At 38.9% G+C, this 25,226-nt stretch overlaps 1 protein-coding gene across 1 annotated transcript in view; it reads right to left on the bottom strand.

Moving 5' to 3' along the window:
• Positions 1-25,226, bottom strand: part of DTHD1 (death domain containing 1) — a 36,653-nt gene that overhangs the window by 5,523 nt on the left and 5,904 nt on the right. The window contains exons 2-8 of the mRNA XM_067551575.1: positions 22,839-23,667; positions 21,980-22,310; positions 20,880-21,059; positions 18,698-18,942; positions 15,627-15,791; positions 13,199-13,488; positions 11,570-11,814 (exon numbers count right to left, since the gene is read on the bottom strand). Of these exons, the coding sequence (XP_067407676.1) occupies positions 11,570-11,814; positions 13,199-13,488; positions 15,627-15,791; positions 18,698-18,942; positions 20,880-21,059; positions 21,980-22,310; positions 22,839-23,667 (2,285 nt within the window). The remainder of the gene's footprint in view (positions 1-11,569; positions 11,815-13,198; positions 13,489-15,626; positions 15,792-18,697; positions 18,943-20,879; positions 21,060-21,979; positions 22,311-22,838; positions 23,668-25,226) is intronic.

Raw genomic sequence — 25,226 nt, 5'->3', positions numbered from 1 at the left:
ACTTTAAAAGATATCCCATTTGTCCATGTCACCAAATAACCAGATAATTGGTACAGTCCACAGTGTCTGCTTAGGGGACATTATTGACTGGCATAAGGTCAAAATAATGGTGGCTCTTGTGTTGAGAATTGCTCATGTTTATCTTTATTGTTGTTGTTGGTCCTTCACTTTCATTATGAAACTTAATTAACCCACAAACAATATTTAAAGTAAATTGAGTTAGTGAAAGCAACAATTATTTACAGTTCCAAATACTAATTACAGATAAAAATATATGAACTGAGGAGCCAGATTCTCATTTCAGTTACACCAGTGCTATTCTGGGGTAACTACATTATAGTGGTGGATGTAAGATCAGAATTTGGCCTTGCATGTTAAATGTAACATCCTCTAGATGCCAGTGTCATGTTTACATTTGCCTTATATGAAACATGATTTGAGAAGAAAAGGTCAAAACCCTGTGGTTAACGAATAAACAGTTTTATTGTATAGAAGGAATGCTCATTATTATAAACTGGATGTTTTTTATCTTAGACACACTGATCTAGGTACATTAAGTGTTTTGATCATTTTAATAGAATACATTGTGGTGTAGTAGAGTGCAATGAATTTTATTTCTCTAACTGGAAGAAAATTGGCCCATGATTATCCCATGAAAGTTAAAAGCCAGTGTTCTTGGGACAGATCATGAATCACTGAGGGAAAATTTGGCAGAATTTGGGGGCTGGATGCAAATGTGGCTTTAAGCATACAGGAAAATATGCAGAGAAGTTTTATTTTAACCAGCTGAAAGATTTATCATCCGTAACTTTAGGATGAATGACCCATAAAATGGTGTCAAGCTAATCCAAATGTGACAAAAGCTTTGGGACAACCTTTTGGGAAATTGGGACCTTACTTTTGGTGATAATGAAAGAGAGGCACAAAAAAACTGACTCTGGGCAGCATTTGTGTGTTGTATATGAGAGTGTCGCATAACTTAAAAATTAGTTTTCCAAAATTGCCCTAGCCTCATAAAAACGGCCATACTGGGTCAGACTAGTGGTCCATCTCTCCCAGTAACCTGTTTTCCAACAGTGGCCAATGCCTCAGAGGGAATGAACAGAACCGGTTTCTGGCAAACAGCAATCCCTGCCCATCTGGCTAATAGCCATTGATGGATCTATCCTCCATGAACTTATCTAGTTCCCACCCCCCCCCCTCCCCGAACCCCATTATAATATTGGCCTTCACAATATCCTCTGGCAGGGAATTGTCAGAACACAGGTTGACTATGTGTTGTGTGAAGAAATACTTCCTTTTGTTTATTTTAAACCCACTACCTATTCATTTCATTTGGTGACATCTAGTTCTTGTGTTATGAGAAGGAGTAAATAACACTTCCTTATTTACTTTCTCCACGCCAATCTTGATTTTATAGACCTCTTTCATATCCCCCTTAGTCATCTCTTGCAAACTGAAAAGTCTTAGGAATCTCTCCCCATATGGAAGCTTTGTCATACCCCTAATCACTTTAGTTGCCCTTTTCTGTACCTTTCCAATTCCAATATATCTTTTTTGAGATGGGGCAAGCAAATTGGCATGCAGTATTCAAGATGTGGGCGTACCATGGATTTATAAAGAGACAATATGATATTTTCTGTCTTATCTACCCCTTTCCTCCTAATTCCCAATATTCTGTTAGTATGCAGCAGCAGTAAAAAAAGCTGAGTAGATGTTTTCAGAGACTATCCACAATGACTCCAAGATCTCTTTCTTGAGTGGTAACAGCTAATTTAGATCTTATCATTTTAATGTATAGTAGCGACTATATTTTCCAATATGCATTACTTTGCATTCATCAACATTGAATTTCATCTACCATTTTGATTCTCGGTCACCCACTTTAGTGAGATTCCCTTTGTAACTCTTTGTAGTCTGCTTTTAGACTTAGCTATCTTAAGTAATTTTGTATCATCCTGTTTATAAAAAGCAAGATGTTGTTATAAGCCCTTAACAGGACAAACATGAAATGGTTTCTGCATCTGAAGGGATCCATGCTTAATGTGATGGCATTTAGCCAAGCCTTATAATGTGAACTAGCCAAGGGGGGGGGAAAAAAAACCCTCTCCTGAACATCACTGTCTTCAAAGAAAAGAATGAGTTGCCTTCCTAAAGACAGCAAGCTGAGCTCCAAATTAGATACAGCTGTTCCCTAGGGAGGAGGTTCTGCTTCTAAAGTGCTGTTGAGGTATAGGATAAGTGATTTATTTTCCTGGCTTACTTCAACAGATTGACTCTTCTCTTCTTCAGAGGAAAGCAGTGAACCCATCTGAGAGGGAAGATGGTTTTTGTTCTGTTTTTGGTACTGAAAAGCTGACTAATTATAATTGCTTTGCAAAATGGAATTCTTGTAAGATCAGGAACTATGGCTGGCTTAACTCTGCTCCCATTGAAGCTGGTGGGAGTTGATCCTCCTGGGAACAGTGTAGGGCAAATGCTTTTGAAAATCTCACTCTAAACTAGCATGAAGAAGTGCAAAGTTTTAATAACTTAAAACAATATTCAGTATTAACTTCTAGTGTGACTCTTGTTCCAAATCACCCAAAGAGGGAAGAAAGATATGTCTTGAAAGCAAGAGACTCTATTTAACAATGTGAGAGCTTGAATCTTTAATGCATGCTAAAAGGACAGTAAGGGGCTGTGACAACCAGAATAGCAGACTATAAATAGACTGTGCTGTGTTATAACACCAATACCATGTACCCTCTCTGCATTATCAATATGCTGGAGATGAACAGTATAGAATAGAAAGAGCATTGCATGTGAGATGCATGGCAGTATAACGGCTGTACAGTATTAACATATACATGATTGTACTGGGTAGAGAAGAAACAGTAGGGCTTCAGTGTAACTGTGATAAACAGAAGAGTGTTAACATTCAGAAGAAACAATGCAGTAGTATAGTAAATGTATAATACAGGCAGGAAGTTAATTGTGCATGGGGGGAAGTAACAACTGATTAAGCTTCTTGATGAAATGACATAATTTTATTCTATGCACACTAATGTGATAAGGGTATTGTAACTGCTTCATTAAGTACATCAAACACTATTAACATCGCATGGAATTTGAAATTGCCTGCAGTAACTTATCAACATTGCTATTGTAATTGCATTTGTAAGCATATCCATATTAACACTATACAGTTATTGCAACTCTACCACTTATCACCTCACTGCATCTTATATTCATTTGTTAAGACTACCTACTACATAGTTATTACTTTGTATGACTTGCATACATGCCTATCCTTGCTTGTCTAGTGTAATTGTTTTCTTCTACTAAACATCACTTTTTTTATTGAGGCTTTTGTTCTTCTGTTTATGCAGTAAGAAGCCAAATTTAATATGAAGGACCTACATATAATTAAAATTTCTGGATCACACTACTGAGCTTAAAAATTAAGAGGAACAATTTGACAACTTGGCCTAGAGACCTAGCAACGTTAGTAATTTTAGATCAGGTTAAGGCACCCTAGCTAATCAAAATCTCCCTTTAGTTACTAGAACGTTAAACAGAGTAACCATATAATCAGACTGGTGGAACCCTTGTCCTTTGCTATACCATTCTGTTTTCACTCTGTTACCCTCGCTTTCAATGGCATAAATCAAACTGTGTCCCCTTGACCTGGACCCACTTACTTCACTGTAAGCGCTTTTGTGCAAAGACTGAATCTTTTTATGTATTCTGTGAAATGCCTAGCAGAATTTTTGGTGCTATTAAATAACAGTATCATCCTAGTTTGACATGCTATCCCAAATGACATATCAAGATCAAAGATATAATGACACAAATCAATAAAAATCCAAAAATAATTGGCTTTCATTGCAAACCACATTTTGTCTTTTATCTGTCAAAACAAAGTGGAAGGAAAGGCCTGGTACTTATTCAAATTCAGCATTGTAAAAGCTATTGAAAGATTGCTGGTTTTTGGAGGTTTTTTTTGTTTGCTTCATATCTCTTTGTAGCAACCTCCTGGATGGGTGGTTAGCAGGGACTGAATCCAGAATCAAACTATCAAAATATGAGCCTGTACTGCTTGAACTAAACCTGGAAGTAGCAGCCTCATAAACTTCATGTTGAAAAGCCAGTAAAGGGAGACAAAAGCTCTCTAGGGATTAGGTTTCCCTTCTTCTTGGGAATATGAATCCCAAACATCTAAGGTCCATAGCAGTTGAATTCCCCATATGCAGCAGTAGCAGACTCTCAAACCATTCACATTGACCCACCAATAAAGAGGGATAAAGGTCTGGACTACACTACAAAGTTAGGTTAATGTAAACTGCCTTGGGTTGACTTAGTTGTGCATGTGTCAACACTTAAATTTGTCTCCCACCAACATAAGCTCCTTGTTATGCTGACATAGGCCTGGCCTATATTTATGGGGAAATTCGGTGGCAGTCGATGGGAGTTACGCAAGCTACTTTACATAGAGTAGTTTGCGTAACTCCCATCAACTTCATAACTTCCGTTTAGTGTGCTGTCTCCACTATGCTGCACCAACGGGAAATGCGTACCTGTCCGCAGTGATATGCGCTCTTTTTTTTTTTTTTTTTTTTTTTAAAGAGGTGGTTTTGCTAGATCGACTTCTGGATTGATTGAGAGGGTCTTTACTCCTGCTCAATCAAGCTGGATAGATCAATTTGACAGCTGTCAGTCTAGACATACCCATAGTAACACCATCTCCCTGAGCAACACTGAGCCATGGTCGATGTACTGAGGTCGATGTGTGAGTGTAGACACTGTGTTAACTAGGTCGACCCTAACAATCCTCCAGCAGCTGTCCCATAATGCCTGACACTGACTGCTCTGGTTTCAACTATAAGCTACACTTCCCAGGGGTGACTTTTAGACTGGAAGGCCCCCTCTGCTTTAAAGCCCTGCAAATTTTAGAAATGCCTTTTCCAGAGTGCCCAGCTTGGTGAACACACTTAGTAGCTTACCATTGTTGCATGCAAATGCCTGGCTGACCATGCTGGCTTCATGCTCTAGCTTGGAATACACAGGAGATATTGGATCTCCTGTTCCTCTGGGGAGAAAAGGCTGAGCAAGCACAGCACTGGACCAGCTGAAGCACCGTTGACATCTACAAGCAGATGGCATGGAGGATGCAGAAGAAGAATATGACAGGGACCAGCAGTAGTACTGTGTGTAAACGAAGGAACTGAGGCAGGCACACCAAAAGGCCAGGGAGGCAAACAATCTGCTGAGCTGCAGAATTGCTGCTTACACAAAGAGCTGTATGCCAAACTTGGCAGAGATCCTACCACCCCCCTGCATGCCACCATCGATAGCTCTGAGGACTGAGCCACTGGACGGCCTGAACAGTGGAGGAGGAAGTAGAGGAGGAAGATGACAGACATGTGAGCAGGAGGCAGTCCAGCTATGTCACAAGCCAGGACCTATGTGAGACTTCATCGCAGTCTAGTCAGCCAAGCATGGGTGAGGGAATGATGCAGGGGAAGGATCCTCAGGTAAATGTGTGAATTTATTTCCCATTACAGTGAAGGCGACCCCCACTTAACATGATGCAGCAATTGACTTTGCGTTAATTTACTCATACTAGAGGAGGTAGTGGTACGACCAGGAGAGGTAACGTTGTTTTCTGCTTTTCGTACTCCTGTAGAAGTAGGCAAGGTGTGGGGAGATGCAGAGCAGTTTGCATATGTGTGCAGGGATGTCCCTTGAATCCTCCTGAGAGATCGTGATGAAACTTTCTGTAGCCCTCACCTGAAGGTTTCTAGGGATAGCTGCCTTATTTCTTCCTCCATGGAAGGATTTTCCCACGCCAGTCGGCAGGCACCATTGCAGTTCACAGGTTACAGCATATGAGCCCAGGTGGCTTTGGGATGCCAGCAGCAACTGTGCTGTCCCTGCCTTTGTTACCCTCAGGAATGAGATCAGCTAAAATCACCACTACCTGTGGAAAATGGTGTCACTATTCAGTGCCATTGCCCTAGATTCATGCAATCGAGCAATTCCCTCCTCATTTCCCTCACCCGATGGTGAGCATGGCCCACCAGGGTGTTGCTGTGACGGTCACGGTGCACAAACACTCCAAGGCAGAATTGTCAAGAAGCATGTCTCGCTAAAAACTTTAGTGGATCAAGGGAAGGGAACAAGTTCAGAATATTAAGTTTTGCTTTCTGTTCTAAATATACTGACTGGTACCTCCTGTGTCTTATCTGCACTTGCTGACACTGCTGTCTTGAGAGGTTCCCCCTTTGCACCTGTGGAACACCTTAGCCAGATAAGGAGAAAGAGGACATGGGATGATGTGGTCAATGCTCTTGCAAACGAGAGCTGCATCAGACCACGAGCACAGGGCCTGGAGGATGAATGCTGCATACAACCTGGAGAAAGAGCAGACAGTGGAGGCACAGGAGTCCCAACGGGGAAAAAGAGAGATCTCTGGCAGCAAGCAGAGATACTGCAGACTCTTGTGAACATATAGGTTCAAAAATCCCAGGCTTGCTTCTCTTTGCAGTCCATGGAGAACTCCATTGCAGGACCTCCTGACACCCCTCTTCAACATTCCACGGGGCATCAAGGGCCATATCCCTACTCCTACCACTCCATCCAGGGGGACATTAAGGACTACCACAGCTTCACATACACTGACCTGTGAAAGCCATGGTACTTGTATGTGTAGCTAAAATGGACACGCATGTTCTTTCCTCTGTAAGTTATCTTCTATTGTATGTGCTTTTAAGCTTCATGGATTTTTCTTTTTCCACTGATCTTGTTACTGAATAAAACTTTTATTTGGAACATAATTCATCTTTATTAGTTCGCAATGTATGTTGCGGAGTGCCTAGCAGTTCTGAAAGCACCCACTTCCTTGTTACTATACAATGGGACACAACTCACAGGATCAGTGACAAACACAGTGTAGTAATCACAAATGTAAAGCAAGCAGTGCAAAATTGATAGGTGCATTGACAGTGTTCTATTCATAAATGTACACCAAGTACTGCACCATTTCTAGCAGCCCCAAAGCCCCAGGGGCAACACACAGTACGCTGGCTCACTGTTAAGGAGCACCTTCGATGCCTCCCTAAGCTATGTAGTTGTGCACTGAACTCTTCTAATAGTCCTTCTGTCTAGCTGTTCAAACTCAGGAGACAGCCACTCCACCTCCACCCCAGCACCAACTTCCCCCTTTTCCTTCACATATTTATGCAGGTTACAGCAGGCACTGATAACCACTGGGATATTTTTCTCACTGAGCTAAAATATTATGAGTAAATAATACCAGCATCCTTTTAATCACCAAACGCACATCCATGGTCATTCTGCACCTGCTGAGATTGTAGCTGAATCTTTCCTTGCTGCTGTGGAGGTGGCCAGTGTGCAGCATCATGAGTCAGGGGCGCAAGGGGTTGACTGGGTCTTCCAGGATCACTACTGATATTTCAACATTTGCCAATGGCCATCTGCTGGATGGGGGTGGGGAGTCCCTGCTTGTAGCTTTCCGAACAGTCCTGTCTTCTTAAAGTTGCAAGTATCCTGCATCTTCCTTGACTAGTCCATCCTGATGCTGATGATGCAGCTCTGATGATCCCCCAATCCTTGCATGACCATAGGAAAGTAGTCCTTTCTGTTGCCAAACTCAGTGGCAAGGTGGGCTGATGCCAAAACAGGGATATGCATGTTGTCTAACACACCACCACAGTTTGGGAGCCCGATTGTTGCAAATCCATCCAGTATGCCCTGCATGTGGCTGAGAGTCACAGTCCTGCATAGCAGAAGGCAATTAATGGCCTTATACACTTGCATGGCCTTGCATACAAGCCCCCACAGTGGATTTTCCAACTCCAAACTGATTTCCCACTGACTGGTAGCAGCCAGGCAATGCAAGTTTCCACAGTGCAATCACCACTCACTTCTCCACTGACAGTGCAGCTCTCATTCTGGTGTCCCTGTACTGGAGGACTAGGGTGAGCTTGACACACAAATCCAGGAATGTAGCCTTCTGCATCTGGAAGTTCTGCAGCCCCACTGCTTGTCATCCCAAACCTGTTTATAACAATAGTGCAGAGCTGTGCAGGCGCTATGCTTCCATCAAAGATGGTGGATAGCGAGGAGAGTCACACAGGTTTGTGGAATATTAAAAAGGTTGGGATTATGGGATATAGATGATACGATGGGATGGAGACAGTTGCACTCTGAGAAGTTCCCAGGCACCCCCTGCATGACTCTTTCAGCCCCAACGTGCATTGCCAAAACTTCCTAAAAGACTATTTGCTGGACAGTGGCAAGTTGCACACTGGGATACCTATGCATGGTGCACTCCACTGTGCATCAATACAAGTACTCCTGGTGAGCATGTGCAGTGCCAACGCAAGAAGAGAAGTACGACCACACACACGCGCTATATTAATTGCAGTGGCTTAATGAGAATGTAACCTGCATTGCCCACAGTCTGTAGTGTAGATATGGCCAAAGTCTAACATGGTGTTCATGAAGGTTTCATTACCACTAAACTGCATGTGAAATTTCCATTGCCATTTTGCACATATATCAATGTCTTTATCTCTTAAGAGACAGAAGTTGAATTAACTAAATACTTCAATATTTGTTGTTTTTCTTGCTAAGGTTAAAAAGGAAGATCAGAAGACAATTGAAAATGGCAATTCTTGCCAACTGTTTCTAAACAGATGCTGGTTCTATATCATTTAAGAATATTTGCAACACAGACAGACCTGATTATTATGGGTTTTTTTTTTCTACTCATATTCTGTCTTTTACAGAGAAGCATTTCATTTTGGAGGGGAAAAGCAGGCATAAATCTTGCCATATGTAAGCAAGCTGTCCTTTCTTTCTAAGTACTCTCTTTTTTTGTATTAATATTTTCATTCAATGCAGAGTCTGACCCCTTTGAGTCTCTCCTAAGTACACCCGTCACCACCAACTAGAGGAAGTTTCTTTGGAAGCCCAAGGCTTGCAATGATTCCCTGAAGTGATGTATTACATATGTCTATTATATATTTCCTATCAAAAAACACAGTTTGAGAGTAATAAGGCCTGTCTTGCTCAAGGGAATTTTGAAATTGCTATGTTCAGTATAGCAACTGCCTAGTAGAAAAAAGGTTAATTTATTCTAGATCCACAGAAGAACTACAAGTCTGACATTTCATCAATGCTTACAAATAACCATGGAAGGACCAGAGTTATTCTTGGTCTGTTCTATTCTGATGTGTGGAATAAATGCACACGCGACAATTTCAGAGTTACTTAAAGCTGCTTGATTACACACTTTGAATTCTCAAGGGGCAGGTATAGCAGTGAGACCTTTTGAGCCATATGGTGGCTGGCTCTGTGCAGATTCTTTCCCATTATTTGTGTCCATTTGCAAAGGCAAGCCACAGTGAGGCTAGTGAATACAATACCCGTTAAATGACTTGTGCTGCCAGCACACTAAAAGGGACGGACATGGCTCCACTCCCCACACACGCTGGCTCTGCTGACCAAGTAGGAAGGGGGGAAGCATGCTGCACCTTTTCTGAGGATAGCAGAGGTTCTGCTATTGCATGTCTTTATCTGGGAACTCCAGGAGAAATTGTTTGCTGCTTCAGCCCGAATTCCTCATGATGGCTTCACCTATAAGGAAGCCGCTCTAAGCAGACTGTTTTTCTATACCTCAATTTAGACTCCTCTATTGAAATTATTCAGATTAAGATGGGCTCATTTTTCAACATCTGGATTTAGATTTTGAACCCCTAAAATTTACTTCCCGTGGCTTGGTTGGGGGGTAGGGGGGGAGTCTCTCTAATAATAATGTACAGTTTTCCAATCACTACAGAACAATTGCCAATGTTCCTCTGCTTGCTTTCTTTTCATAACCGTTGGTATCAGTTCAGCCTTACCTTCCTCACCACATTGGGAGTGGAAGGTTGTATTGATAGCAAAGACAACCATAAATTTAAGGGGGGGGGGGGAGTCACATGTAATTACTGCAAATTGATAGAAATTCCTAAGAGGGCATTTAAGGGCTAATGTTCTTTGCAATGGAATACAGAGAGCCATAAAAGGCCTTGGCAGGTGATTAAGTGCCATAGCAAAGCTGAGGCTCTTGATAACTGCAAATGCAGTTTATTGCAAGTACCATCCGGTGCCATAATAAAATTCTTATTACACAATAAGATGAAAGAAAATAGAACAAACCACAGAATTGAGAGGGTGGGGGAACAAAGTGAAGCCTGGGTCCAAAGAAATAGATTTTCTTGACACATCCCTATTTGACTCTACAGGGAAGTGCTACTTTCTGCTGAAAAATTAAAAAAAAAAAAAAAAAAAGTCAAAGGAGTATATTATCTTATTATAACACAATTTTGTATTTTTTTTCACTTAAATAAAACCCATCCTGCTGCAAAAATGTACACAGCTCAATCATTCAGTTTCAACCCTTTATTTAAGTAAAAAATAGCAGAGGGAGAGAGAATTAAAGAGTATGGTTATGGGGAAACAACATCAAGGAAGGCTGTTGCAGATCTGCAGAGGAGAAAGGACTCATCGCAAAAGGAGTGAAACTATGTTAAGGGACAATGGTGGGAGATTAGTGCTATAAAAGTGGAAGGAGTGTGATGGGAAATAGAGATGTTGACGGTTGATGTAAATTGGCAATGATCTCAATGGAGCTATGAACAGTTTACACCACCTGCAGATCTGGTTCACAATGTCATGCAGCAAATCTGGGAGGATTTTAAAAACAAAAAGAAGAGTTCTGTAATAAATTGGGAGACTGAGTAGAGTTGTTTGAGGTGAAGGTGATTGATATAGTATAGATATTGGAGGTCAGATGGCAGCACTTTGTACCATAAAGTTTGGACATCTGGCTCTTGCGGAGGCAATAGAGTGAAATTTCAATGGTCAAAGTAAGAGAAAATTAAGACATGCATGAGATTTTCAACAGAGATGGAGAAAAGGCAATAACACATAGCAAAGCTACAGAGACTTACTAGGCATGTGAGGAGGTGGCGTATTCATGGTCAAGGATGACAGTATAGCTATGGATACTTAAGGAAAATGGGTAGTCAAATTCTTCCCTGAGCTGCCTCTGAAATTGTGGCTCTGCACCTTCCCCAACACTGTCTCTGTCTTAAAGGCATGACTTAGCCCCTATATATTTAATGGAAACTTCCAATACTGACCACTTGTAGCCATTCCATGGTATGTTTTGGAGAGCAGGGGTGTGAACTCCAGTGTCGTTGACAAACTTCAACTTGAGAATTACATTCAGTTTTAGTTGCATGAGATTTTTTATTTCCAGTCCTAAGCTAATATCTAGTGTTGCTGTGCATGGTTAAAGAGCTACCATGTTTATCTCTCTCTCTCTCACTCACTCACTCACACACACTCTTCCCCTCCTCCCCTCCCCAGGAGCTACATTTTATGGATGGGTTATTCCTGTGTATGACTGTAGTTTGCAAAGCAAATTAGGATCTTTCTGGACAAAGGATATATCAATCTTATAAAAATGTCTGGAGGAGAAAGATTTCAAATAGTAAGGAGTTGTGGAACTGACCTTTGGTAAGGTTAGTGCTAACTTGCATAAAGGTGACTGGTGCTGATAGTCAACAGGCAGAAGGGGTTGATCCCAGTTCTTGGCTATTGTTTCTCTGGTCATTTTGTAAAATACTGCAGTTCCCTTGTAATGAGGTGAGCTGTAGTTACCAAATTCATCCACTTCTTTGAGTTGGAGCTCCAATCTGGGCTTTCTTTGTGAATGAAAAATAAGCCTGTAGGCTTTTCCAAAATTCTTCCCATCATCTGTATTCAGTATAAAAAGATGTATTTCTTATACTGGGTTTTAATGTGTGGTTCTACAATATATAAACACATCAAAATCCCTTTGGGGAGCAAGATAAGTCAATAGGACATATGCAAATAAAATCACACAAATCAAATTGTTTTCAGGCCTGGATCCTAAGTATGAAACACAGAGCAACTCTCCAGGCCCCTTAAGTTAACAGATAAATTATCTTTGCAGTTAGTTGCCTCAAAGTGCCTCTAAGGAGAGAGAGATGTTCCTGGTTGAAAAGCAATGAACATGGAGATGATAAAATTAATAATAAAATACAAACCATGGAGAGACAAGAAATAAAAGCCCATGTTGACAATGAAATTAGTACAAGCAGAAGAATATATTGTGTATATCTAAGGCTCTAGAAAACACTATTTTGTTAAATGTTACACTTTTTGACCTAAGCAGCTGGTCAAAGTTCAGAGCCCTTCAGGCTGTTCCAGTTGGGAGAGAAAATTGAGAATGGAATCAGGTACCTTTGATGCAATCTCCATTATTCACAGAGAATGGACAAAGTCCTGTTTCCCTGAATACAGCAGGACCAAAAGAAAAGGAGACAGTTTCCTAGCTGACTGGTCCAAATTTTTTTCAGCTAGCAATCCCCCCTCTTGGAAGAATTTATGTAAATGTGTACAACGTGACCTTTGACTGTGGTAAACTACACACTCAGAATTAATGTTAAATCCTGGCAAAGGAGAGCATAAATATTTTGAGTAGGATTTTCAAAAGTGCTGTCTTGCGCTTCCTTTGCTCTCTCTGCAGTGAATAGTTTTTACTATTGTAATAGTGAATGACAGCAGTTAGACCAACTGTGAGCACTTTTGAAATTTCTAAACAATAGCCATCCTCATATTAATTAATTCAGACTGCCATTAGCAAAAGCATTGATATGCCCGAGATGCCAGTATCCATTAAAGTCAATTGAGTTACTCCAGATTTACACTGATGTAAATGAACAGAATCAATCCCTTTTGATTTGAAATCCATTTAACCCCAATGACATGACCATAAAAGGAGACTAGTAGAAAAGGGAGGGCTATGGGTAAAATATTAGCCCTATTGTAGTAATTGACAAAGTACCAAGTGACTTCAAGTGAGGCAGATTTCACCCTATGAAGTTCTTTTTATGTAACCAGGGTGGAATGGTTGCCTATCCATTACAATTACAAGTACCTCTAGTTTACAGAAAATAGGGATTGAATAACAGCATTGACATGTGCTGTACAGAAGCATTACTTAAATGCAAACTCAATATTTTGAACAGGGGAAGCCGGATAAAGTCACCATTACATTATATCAGAATAGTTCATTTGATAGATTGTATTTATGTACAAGAAAGGGCCAGTTTACCTGAAGCAAATATGTTGCCAATAAATCTAAAATGAATCTGCTCTCCTTCTCTTAGTTGAAACTGTTGGGTTGGTTCTGGAGGGCCAAAGTACCCTTCCTCACGCAGGCTTTGCAATTCCCAGTTCAGTTCTTTGGATGAAACCAGTAAAACAACTATTTTATAAGGGTTCTCTTTTTTCCGATATAGTATGACATTAGCCATTGTGCTGCGAATGGCTTCCTGCAGATCCCGAATAAACAGAACTAGATGTGTATTGTCCATGGCAAATGAGAGGCGAATGGCAATAAAGCTGCATTAAGAAGAAAAGAGAAAAGAAAATATGTAGTCACCTTGGTGACACTTAATTCTTTATTGAATGATAAATCATTTTATTTACCCTTTGCAACTTATCAAGCAAGATAATACAGTAGTTCAGATAATTGATGACTATTTTATCACACTTTCCTGCTCAAGAGAGGAAACAAATTCTCAGATTAATTTCCTGGGATATGACATCAAGCTATTCAGGACTGAAAGCTTTATTGAACCGTTCCACTGTTGTGCATAATTTTTCTCCCACTAAAGGCCATAGGTAAAATTTCGGTTGTGACTTTGGCACTTATCCTAAGTCTCAAACTGACTTTTAACAAAAAACCCATTGATTCTAATGGGAGAAGAACTGGGGCTTTTAGTAGTAAGTTTGAAAGGGAAATGAAAGCATCATTTGTGCTGTGTACCTTTTGTGTACCTCATTGCCAGAAGATATTATTGAGTTAAAACAAAATATAAAAGGTTAGATATGTATATGAATAACTCATGCTTCAGGGCATAAGGTAACCACAAGCTGCAGGCAGGAAAAAGTTTTCTTGCTCTCTTACAATACAGTATTGAATAACTAAGTGGTCTTGGTTGTAATGGGAAGATTGTACCTACATCTGAAACATCCAGCAGTGGCATTGACTATTGTTTGACAGAATATTAGAATAAATTATCAGTGGTCAGTTCAAGTATGTTAATCCTTATGTTATTTCAGTTGTCATGAAGACTCAAAAACCAGCTGATGAATCAAATATTATGACTGGAATAAGAGGGTAACTGATTTTGAGGGAAGTGGAATTAATGTGTATCAAAAATCTTACAGAAAAGATGACTAATATATAGTATGTAGGATCTTCATTTGAAATATATATGTTCATATATGATCAAATATACTGAACTTACAAAATGTAGTGTGTACATTATGGAGAATAAATGCAAAAGCACTCCCATTTCAGATCTTTAAAAATATATCATATTAAATTAAATATTTTAAATAAGTATTTAAAACAATATGAATTCATATAGTTTCATTTTATATTTTTAAGATATGATGAAACTGAGTCAACTTTGTTACATATTTTAATTGCAATATATTTATGTTTCAATATATAGGGAACCTATATTTTTTCCATGCTTCATTCTGACCTATTTACAAATTTTCCACTTCTAGAGCCATTTAGCTGGATGGAACAAAAGTGGAAGATAAGTTGAGCCTCTCTAACAACAGACTCATGTAAATCTGGATATTTGACATGAGTGAGATACACAACTTGCTGCTACTTCTATGAAACTTAAGTGTTCAGTTCTAGGGCATATACCAAAATTGTCTCTCGCTTTCAAAATGACACAGTAATAAACTACAGTGAATGACAGAGGAAATTGCTGCAGATGAACACCGTAATCTGTACTTTCACCATACTTCCAAATACATCCCAGCTCAAACACAATAAGGTCTTTATTTTAATGTTCAAGGTTTTGAGAACACAATCCTAATTCATGCAAAACTCCCATAGACATCAATAAGGGTTTATTCTGAATAAAGATTGCAGAACTAAACCCAATAAGTATGAAGTCATGTGCATAAATTGTAGAGCTTTTCAAATTCTGAGGAAAACAAATCACAAAGTAACTTTCAAATATTTAAATGCATTTGCGTCAACTGTGGTTAGAGTTATGTTTTGGTTCCCAGGCATGACGTATCATACAAAGTTTGTTGGTAGGAATCTTTACATAAATGGAGAACTTTAAGTGAATACTGGAGAATATATATCAACAGCAAATCTTAAAACTGAGAGTTATGCTCATTTCATCAGGAAGCAGAAATACAATGTCCAATTAAAATGAATTGCTATAACTAAATGTCAAATACATTCAATATTATATTTATGCACAATCTGCCGATGAAGAATTATTTACCAAAACATAAATTTTGGAATAATTATTCATAATATACAAATCTAAGAAGGTCATCAGTACCTCATGAAACATTAGCAAACTGGAAGTGCTAAGTAAAGCAAGTAAAATAATTCTTACTGAAACATTTCTCAACTCTAATAAATTCCCATTCATCAATTTGTTTGGCTGTGACTCTTTTATCCAGATGATTTCATTCAATTATTTATATGTTACCTTTCTAAATACTCATCTACTTCAAATGATACTAGTCCGTTCCGTGCATTCCGCACAATAACATCATCAAGCACAACCCATTCCTCTTCTTTGCTTCTGTAACCCAGTAATTTCAAGGATTCATCAAGATTCTCTCCATGTTTTCTCACTGAGGCACTCATTGCTCTGGACAACCACAAGATATGAGAAATCATTACAAAAGTTAAAATAAAGCTCTCTGAATATTAAATACTTGTGTTGTAAAAGCGTCTTTTCCCTTTAACCTGCCTACCTGCAGCCCATTTAAGATGGCTTGTCTCTTACTGAAAAACTGTATCTAGAAAATGGTATGTATGGACTTGTTTGTTGATATTCTCAGGGTCTGTAATTTGAAAAGGTTCATGTCCAAATGAATATAGTTAACCTGTAGTCTAATGTTTTACAAAATTTATATCAAGGTTTGCTTTTGACAGGTTCATCTGATTTGCACTGATTCACCAGAAGTGGAAGTAGGCCTTAGCCCTGTGCAATAACAAATGTCTGATCTTGAGAAAATAAAACTAACCTTCCAAACCTGGTTAAAGTTATGTGAACCAAAATATAAGCTAATAATGAGACAGTTAATAACAACTGGGGAAACTACAGACAATAACACACTAGGATGCTGTCTACCAGAGCCAGAGAAACACAGCAGCTAAAAGAAATGGTTTATGTCCGACTTTTTCAGCTAGATCAGAGACCTCGGCAGAAAGGTCACTTCTCAGGGAAGAACAAAATTAAAATAGGTTCTGCTGAACTGGGGTGAATGGTCTGATCACATGTGACAGACTCAGACAATCAGGATCACAAAAAAAGCACCATGTGACTTCCCTCATTAGCCTATCCCAACGAACAAAATTTGAACTTTAAGGGTTTGATTTTTTCAGAAAAGTTGAGCTCCTTCACCTCCTAAGGACTTCAACTGGAGATGTGGGAAATCAGGACTTATGAAAAAATTCTAAATAGACATTAAACAATGGCCTGAGAAATTTTGCAGATATACAAAGAAAGCAAAAAAGCTTGCATCAGCTTCTATAGACACTGCAGTGTTTTATGGACATGTAAGCTATATACAAAGGGAGTGCACAATGGTTGAACTTTTTGGACAAACTACCTCCCCACCTGTGTTCCCCAGAGGTGGTAATTTCTAGACACTCCTTACTCTTGCTGGCTTGGGTTGCTGTGGTATGGGGCAGATGTTTTAATCTAAGCCCACATACGGCCCCTGAGCCTTTTCTGCTTTGCATTACATGTGTGTGGTATAAGTTTCTGCTTTAAGTTTTAAGACATTTATTGCTTAAATATAAAATGGTTCAAAGTACTAGCAATATGTGAAAATAATTTTGTTTGTTTTATTTTGCATTAGACCAGGCCTTGAACACTATGTACTGTATAGGAGCAGAAAAGCTTAAAACCATGTGGCTCCCCATTAGGCTATTGAATCAAGTTATTCAGCCACATTAAACTGTGTTCGAGACATTTTAGTTTGAATCTGTTTTGTACAGAGCACTCTCTTTCTGTTCTGCATTACACGTATATTTGTACTAACTGAAGTAATAAAGAATCCTGGGCCTTCAGAAAACAGAATCCACATTTTGAAGTGTGTTACAGGCACATTTTGAATTAGAACCTAGCATAAATTCAAGTACTTCTGAATTTCAAGTCATGTAGTTTACATAGGTCTAGACTGACAGCATTGCTAAGTATGGGCAGAGGACATGCCAGCATTTGTGAACCATCCAACTTCCCGGGTACAGGATATCAGTTTAGAACTTCCTACAAGCAGTGATGACCAACCTTGCCAAATCACAGGGTGGATCTGCGAAGAGGAGGAAGGTCTACAAGGGACTAGAATTAAATTAAATCCTTTTAAAGTAAATGATCTAAGGAGGTTTCTAGAAGTGAAAAATTGGAACTATTACTCCCTTTACCACCTACACACCATGTTTGTGTAGAAGCCTATTTATAATATAATTTCTAATCATGTAAAATCAATTTTCAAAGGCTCAGTAAAATGGGTTAAACAATCTCTTTGGGATTTAGGGAAGGAACACTTCTAGGCTGTGACAGCAACCTGCTCCAACTGGTCCCTGAAAAGAAATGCCACTATCTCTGTTCCTACTACAGGGTTTTATCCAGGCCCTTGCCCAGGGAACCAGGTAAGTGGCTTTGGTCGTCAGAAGCACTTCATTAGTCTGCCAGTTAAGAACTACTATTAGGAATTGTGACCAAGATTACCAAAAATGACTAGTGATTTTAGTTGCCTTTGTTTTCTAAGGAGGTGGAGAACTGGTTTTCAGAAAGTGCTGTGTGTCCACCCTCTGATCAAGCTGAGTAGTGCTGGGTGCCACAAAATTAAGGCACCCAAAAATCACTAGGTTTTGGAATTCTTGACCCATATAATGTTCTGACTTTATAAAGTAGAGCCCAGGGACTAGACTGGCCACTTGTCCATCATAAGGATGCTGTCCTAGGGAGCTGGAAATATTGATTCTTCTGTTTTTTCGACTATTTGTTTCACATTGTACTTGTTGTCATTAATGGCCATGAAGAAGCATTGAGTAGAAAACAATAAGACTTAAAGCGAGTGGTTTTCTTTGGTTTGTTCTGCTCGGAAATAAACTCAGCCATGTACAGCATAGCTATGCATTAAGAATCAAATTTTGCCACTCTGACTCACATTTACTTGTATTCTGAACTCTTCATGGAATAAGATACTACTCAATGTGAGTCAAGGTGGCAAAATCTGGTCTTGAATAAAATGAAAACATTCTGGATTCTTCTTTGCTATAAATGTCTTGATTTTTCCCCCCATCTTCTATTAAAAACACTGGGTGAGATCCCAGCTGGTATGGGTCAGGGTAGTTTCATGGAAGTCAGTGGAGCTATATTGATTTACATCAGCTGAAGATCTGTCCCAATAAATTTTTGAAGAGGACACCTTCAGAACAGTTTTAGGTGAATACATTGTAATGTAAAAAAGTCAGAACTATTTGCAATTAATTTCCTTTGTCTTCATCTTGCTGGATTTGTAGGTAGAAGTTCTCACTCACCGAAGATGATATGCAGATGTAACCCTGGTTACAGTGGCACTAGATGCTCTTCCTTTTTCTGTTGTATCTCCCTGTTTCTTTTTTTCTGGATTTGGAGGACAGGGTAGAATAACACTGACTGACTTGTTAAATGGCTGGGATGAAGGATGCTGGATATGAACCAGTGGGCTAGTAGACACTACTGACTGGTACACATCATATTTTGCCTTTAATATGGAAACCAGGGATGGCTCGACTGGCTGGACCTATGTATAGCAAGTAACAGAATAATTAATTTACAAGTAATTAAAACAAAATTGCTTTTGTAAAAAAAAAATCATTTTAGTTTAACGTTATGAACTGGAGGAGAGTTGCATTTCACAAAATCTCTTGCCATTTTTTAATTGAGATGCTCTAGATGTTTTTCTTTGACTCTGTTGAAGAGCTTGAAGGTTCTTCCTTTCTTTATCATTTTACCCTATGCACATCCAAATGCTTTGCAACAGCACCATTAAAAACTGCTGCTATTGTTAATTAAATAATTTGGATTCCAGTTACTGTGTCTGATCGTCTTAGAATGTACAATTTACACTACTTTTTGTCTACATTCTTATCTTATATTTTTATGATTCTTTTTTATACACATTCTATTTGCCACAGGTTTTAAATCCATGCCAGTTCTCTGATTTAACTTGCCAATATTTACATTCACATATTATAGCTGGGTCAAATCTTGAGTTTCTTAGTCAGATTAAACTCTCACTGACTACAATAGGAGTTTTGCTTGAGAAAGGATGGAGCTGAAGACGAGAGTATTTAGATCATTATTATTAAAAGTAATTATTTACACATATTTTGCAAACATAGAGTCAGATTCTCTGGATGAACCAGATCACGGGAGCTATAAGGGAGCTGGTTTTATACCCCAGATTCTCTATTCCTAGCACCACAGCCTTCCAGCTCTCTAACTTTGAACTATCTGGTTATAATCTCCTAGGAGCAATATACTACCTGGGAATAGTTGAAGCATATCACATTCCTGCTTTCCCTATACTAGAAACAGCCTTTGTGCTTGTGACTGCAAAGAGGAAGGTATAAGAATTGGCTTTATTGGCTCAATGCCTGGATGGGGACATCACCATAATGAGGTATTCCCAGCATAGGATTTATAGGGAAAAGAATCCTCATTGCACTGACAGACTGGCATAAAGGGAATGGATCAGAACAGAGAATTTGTCCCACAGAATGCACCCCTGCCTGACCCAAAGACTTTTCATGCTGTGTAGATTTTTAATTATACGTATTTTATTATTATTATTATTATTATTTTATTATTATTGGTGGAAACAATTTTGTTTACCAGAACATAGCAAGCATATAAGTAGCTACTGCTTCATTTGGAACTGCAGATGACATGTTTACTATGACGCTAAATAGTTTTAACAAATGTTATCTATATTTTTGCAACCACTCAAAAATGAAGTGACTGATCTTCTCTTTCAAATAGATATTGGACACTTTCATATAAAGCAGCAAGAAAGTCTGCATGCTTATGCTAATGAAGGTATTACTATTCCTCAAGGGTTCTACTCTATAGAAAGGCTAATCATGTAGGTAAGCAATTTATTGCAAGTGGTCTTCTTAATAATCTCAAAATGTGAAGTAAAAAATAACAGTGTATTCTACTGTTCCTCCATGCTTAAGATAAAAGGATCCATTTCACATAGTTTTGACTTCTTTATTCATCTGGGTGAAATACATACATGTTAAGCTCAAATAGGCAGGCTTTTTCCAGGGGAACTTTACAAGAAGTGTAAGGGGTTGTAATCCACCTCTCCCTTGTAGGCAGATATCAGACAAGCCTTACATGTCTATCTGACCCTTATCCCTGCCCCTGAGCTGGATTATGAGCTGTAACCCACATATCGCCCTATGCACCATATCCACAAAACTGTGGACACCATGGCCAAAACTTCACCCTTCCCTAGCCTCTTTACAGGTTGGCCTGTTTGAGTTGACATGAAGTCCTGCTCTGTTATGCATAAAGGTTGCAGAGTCCTCCTGAATGTCCCAGCTATCCATGAAGAGGAACAACAGTTATAGTACTATTTGGAGGCCTTCATAATTATGATGGGTTTCTCTTTGGAACTACTCATGTGACATGGACATAATATGATGGAAAGTATGAATTTTTCACTCTTACCTTTAACTGTATGATCACTGGAGAACAGAATGTTTCTGGAGGGTAGTATAAAGAGATTCTAGAATCCATGCTTAGCTTTTGTGAGAGCCCTTCCGTTGGAACGGTGAAGCTTTCTTTTTTTAAGCATGACACCACAGAAAAAATACCAAGCTGGCAAATTTTTACCTCTGCAAAGGTCCCCTTGGTGGGAAAAAAAGGATGCTGCAATTATTAGTAGATTATCATTTCCAGAGGATGAACTAACTATATTCTGAGAAGTGAAATGAAAACTTAAATGTTATCACCATTTTGACAGCCTGGTTCCCTACTGTGTTACTTCAGTAACTTTCACTTGGGTCTACTGAAATCAGTTCAATCACATAACATAAAATTGAAGTAATCCAATGCTTCAGAGCTCAGAGTAGCTGCCATCTGCCAACTGAGCTAATCAAGCTCAGAGTCATTAACAAAATTGCCATCCTATGCTTAGTAGGTAGGAGGGTGGGTGTATGCAGATATAATTGTTACTTTTCTTTAAGTTAAATCAAAATGATTTCCCTTTCAACTCTCCCTTGTTTCATTTACCAAAGAATTGTCAAATCCACACAAATGCTCACATCAAAAAAGAGGAAAGAAAACCAGTAGAGTCATCTGTACTGTACATACTGTACAGTAGAGTCATTCTGGAGCAAAGTGCTTCTCCAATTAATGTTTCTGAAAAGAGATGTTAATTGGTGAGTTTTGTATCCAATCAACCATGGGGAATCTTGGAAAGAGGTTACCAATTTAGTCTAAAAAAAAAACCAGGCTAGATCTTCACTGAATCAAATTATGCTCTGAGCCATCTAGGGGAGCATAGGCAGCTTTAGGTCACCTTTATGCCTCCCTATCTTGGGAGTTGTTTTGGAGGGGTGAATTAGCACCTGAAGTTTGAAGCACCCAAAATTAGTGGTCATCTTAGAAAACGTGGGTTTTCATGTTTAGATAACCTTAGCAATATATGAAATTCACGATGGAAAGCCTGGCTTATTAATCACTGCTTTACTTGCAAAATTCAACTCAACCTTAACTGTTGAGCCACAATAGACACTTCCATAGTACTCAGATAAAAATTTACCAACCTTCTGGTTTCCCTGGAATCCTTCAAAGGAAATGGGAGTTAAGTAACTTGATTGAAAGTTCGTATCAGTTATCTTCACCATGATGTCTCGATAGTTTCCTCTGTAGCGTGCAATGAATGGGATTGCGATGTTGATAGGAAAAGGGATTACTTTACCAGAGTCTACACATGTGACACTGATGACATTGCTGACCAGTTCCTCAGAATCTTCCACTACCAAGGAACTCATATCATTGATGATCCTGCATACTAAATTTTCTACAATGATGGAAGGTGCTGTTATGTAACAGGCAGCTTCATGTTCAATCTTACCACTCACTTCTGCTATAAATCTGCAGAAAAATACACATTATTATTCTCTGGACTTTTTTCTTTTTCTTATATTACGTAAGAAATAGAGCAATTAATAGATGCATATATTTAAATAATAAATACATCCAAATTATCCACCTATCTTTTCAGTTCTTATAAAGCACAGGGAATTCATCAGTAAACACTTGCATTAACTAACAAGTACATAGGCCCTGCAAACATGTAAGTGGCATTTATTAAAAAATTATACTTTACAAATAATTAGAAAGCTGCCTAATTTTGGGATGTGATCCAAAGCTCATTGAAGTCAATGGGAGTCTTTCTACTGATTTCAATGAGTTTTGGATCTGACTCTTTATGACCTCAAGATTTCAGGAAGCTACATTAAAATCTTCAATGCAGGACCACATTTTTATTAAGTGTTCGCACTAAAGTGTGACCTACCCTTTATGCATGTCCAGTGACTCGAGTGCACACAGATGTGTGTTTACACATAGCCAACTTTTGCATACACATTTCTGTTCTTACAAAGTAGACCAGGCACTTACTCTTTGTTCATCCAGGAACTCGATCTTTCCACTTCTTCTGAATAATTTATTGAAAGATCCACAGCAGGTGTCTTGCATATATTCACCAATCTTGCAGACTCAGTTGTATCATTTCTGCTGCCCCTAGTAACCTCATAATTTTCCTCATTTTTCTTATTTTTTTCTTCTTCACATGAATTCTCTGTTGGTTTGTGATCTTCATATTCCATCTGGATTGGGGGTTCTACATTTACTGCCTGTTCTTCTTCATCAGAAAGATTCATTACAGACCTATCACAGATATCTTTGGACCTTCCATATACAATTACATCATCTCCATTGCTCCTAGGAACTTCTTGAAAAGCTGTGTTTGGGGATTTCTTACTGTAAGATCTTGCTCCATCAGTTTCCTTCTTTCTGTTGTAATCTTTTTGCTCTGGAAGTGAACTCTGAAATAGCTTGTGATCTTCATTTTCCATGAACTTTGGGGGTTCTCTGCTTATTGCCTGTTCTTGGTCAGATATTTTTTCTCTTGATATAGACATTTCTTTTTCCACTGTTTTGTTTTCACTTGACTGGACTTGGAGAATGTTCAGACTTTTCCCTTCATTCATGGGAGACGTTACGTGGACTGGCTGACTAACACTATCGGATATCTGCTCATAATGTGGCTTTTCTGTTTCACACACATCTGTTTCATTGGAAACATCTTGAACAGTCTGGGACTGAGACTCATCATCATGTCTGCATCTAATATCGTAAAAATTGTTTTTTGCCTCTTGGAGTTGTGTAAATGTATCCAGCAAGAGTTCATTTATTTTCTGAAGATATTCCACAAGTGTGATGATCTCTAGAAAAAAAAAGTAATTTGTTGAATGGCACTGAAGTATTAGTGATAGTGTGCAAAAAAGTCAATACATACAGAAGAGAGACAAGGCGGGCGAGGTAATATATTGTAGTGGACCAATTTCTGTTGATGACAGAGACAAGCTTTCGAGCCCCACAGAGCTCTTTTTCAGGTCTATGAAAGGTACTTGGCAGCCTGAAGAAGAGCTCTGTATGGCTTGAAAGCTTCTCTCTCTCACCAACAGAAGTTAGTCTCTCTAATATCCTGGGAACAATACGGCTACCACTACATGGCCTAATATGTGCAAAGCTCCATAGTAACATGCAAATGGCTTATGCATCTGCCACGTACTGGATAATATATTCGGTCTCTTTTCTTTCATTTTTTATTTAATACACAATAAAATATTTATTTCTATAGCAAAGTGAATATGAGTGACTTAGTTTACGAAGAACTGGAGGCTGACATGAATGACATGTAGTCTCAGCCCTCCTAGTACTTTTAATTAATACTAGCTTAATGATCAGACAGTAGCTAAATTCTTAATGACAACCAATCAAAATCAGAAAACTGCTGCATAATAGCTGTAATTAGCTCAGGAGCAGTCCAATATTCAATCTTAATTACCTTTCTGACTGTAAGACTTCATTCTGCAAGATGCTGAGCACTCTGGCCCTGATCCAGCAAAGCAATTAAGCATGTGAGTCAACCCAGTGAAGTGACCGAGACTTCTCACATGGTTAAAGTTAAGCACCTTGCAGTATCAAACCCTACCGATGGCAGAGACTTTTTCTGATGGAAGCTAACAACACTATTGGAGTAGTATGTGGAAACACATGAATTGGTTGTTATTCCTATATTTGTGTCTATTTCTTGCCATCTTTGGAAGAATTTACTAAATTAAGTTTAAATATCTTTGAGGTCCATTGTATTACATAAATTGTTTACGTAACCTCCTTATAGAGAGAGAAATGAAAGATGTGAGATTTGGTGTTCCAGTGGACTATATTGAACAATGTGCCAGACAAGAATGGATTTATGGAACAAAAACTGTTAAGTAGTTTTACTGGGGAATATCTAATAAGAGTTGACTACAAATTCTCCACCACCAGTTATGCAAAAACAAACAAACAAAATAACCCTCCATCCCCCCTCCCCCCCCCCCCCCCGCCCAAACTCAGCCTTTTGAAGCTATGCCCTGAGGAGTGGGCCATTGTCTGCTGATCACCTGATGCATAATGCCAAGATCAAAGGCCCAAGTTGTGTAAAGGAAAGACTGAACTATTCATGGTTATACTCATTCTGAAGCTGAAACAATTATGAACTTGTAACCGTAAGGAAAACCCAGTTGTGGGTGTTGAAGGACTGACACCCACTAAAGATCGAAGTTGGAGTTGGGGTGACCTCTTTTAGCATGTGTGTAGGTTCTTTTATTGTTTTAATGTTTTCTCTGTAATGCTTTCACCTTAAGAATAAATGTGCTTGCTTATAGAGAGTTGTGTGGTAACTTGCAACTGAGGGCAATTATACTGTTCATAGTCTCTAGAGAGAAAGTAAAGCAT

This window comes from Emydura macquarii, unplaced genomic scaffold (genome assembly GCF_026122565.2).
Source record: "Emydura macquarii macquarii isolate MOO-44397 ecotype Brisbane River unplaced genomic scaffold, CSIRO-AGI_Emac_v2 contig_1353, whole genome shotgun sequence".
NCBI classification, from domain to species: Eukaryota; Metazoa; Chordata; order Testudines; family Chelidae; genus Emydura; species Emydura macquarii.
The sequence above is the reverse complement of the archived record's forward strand: the minus strand, read 5'-3'. Positions and strand labels throughout refer to the sequence as shown.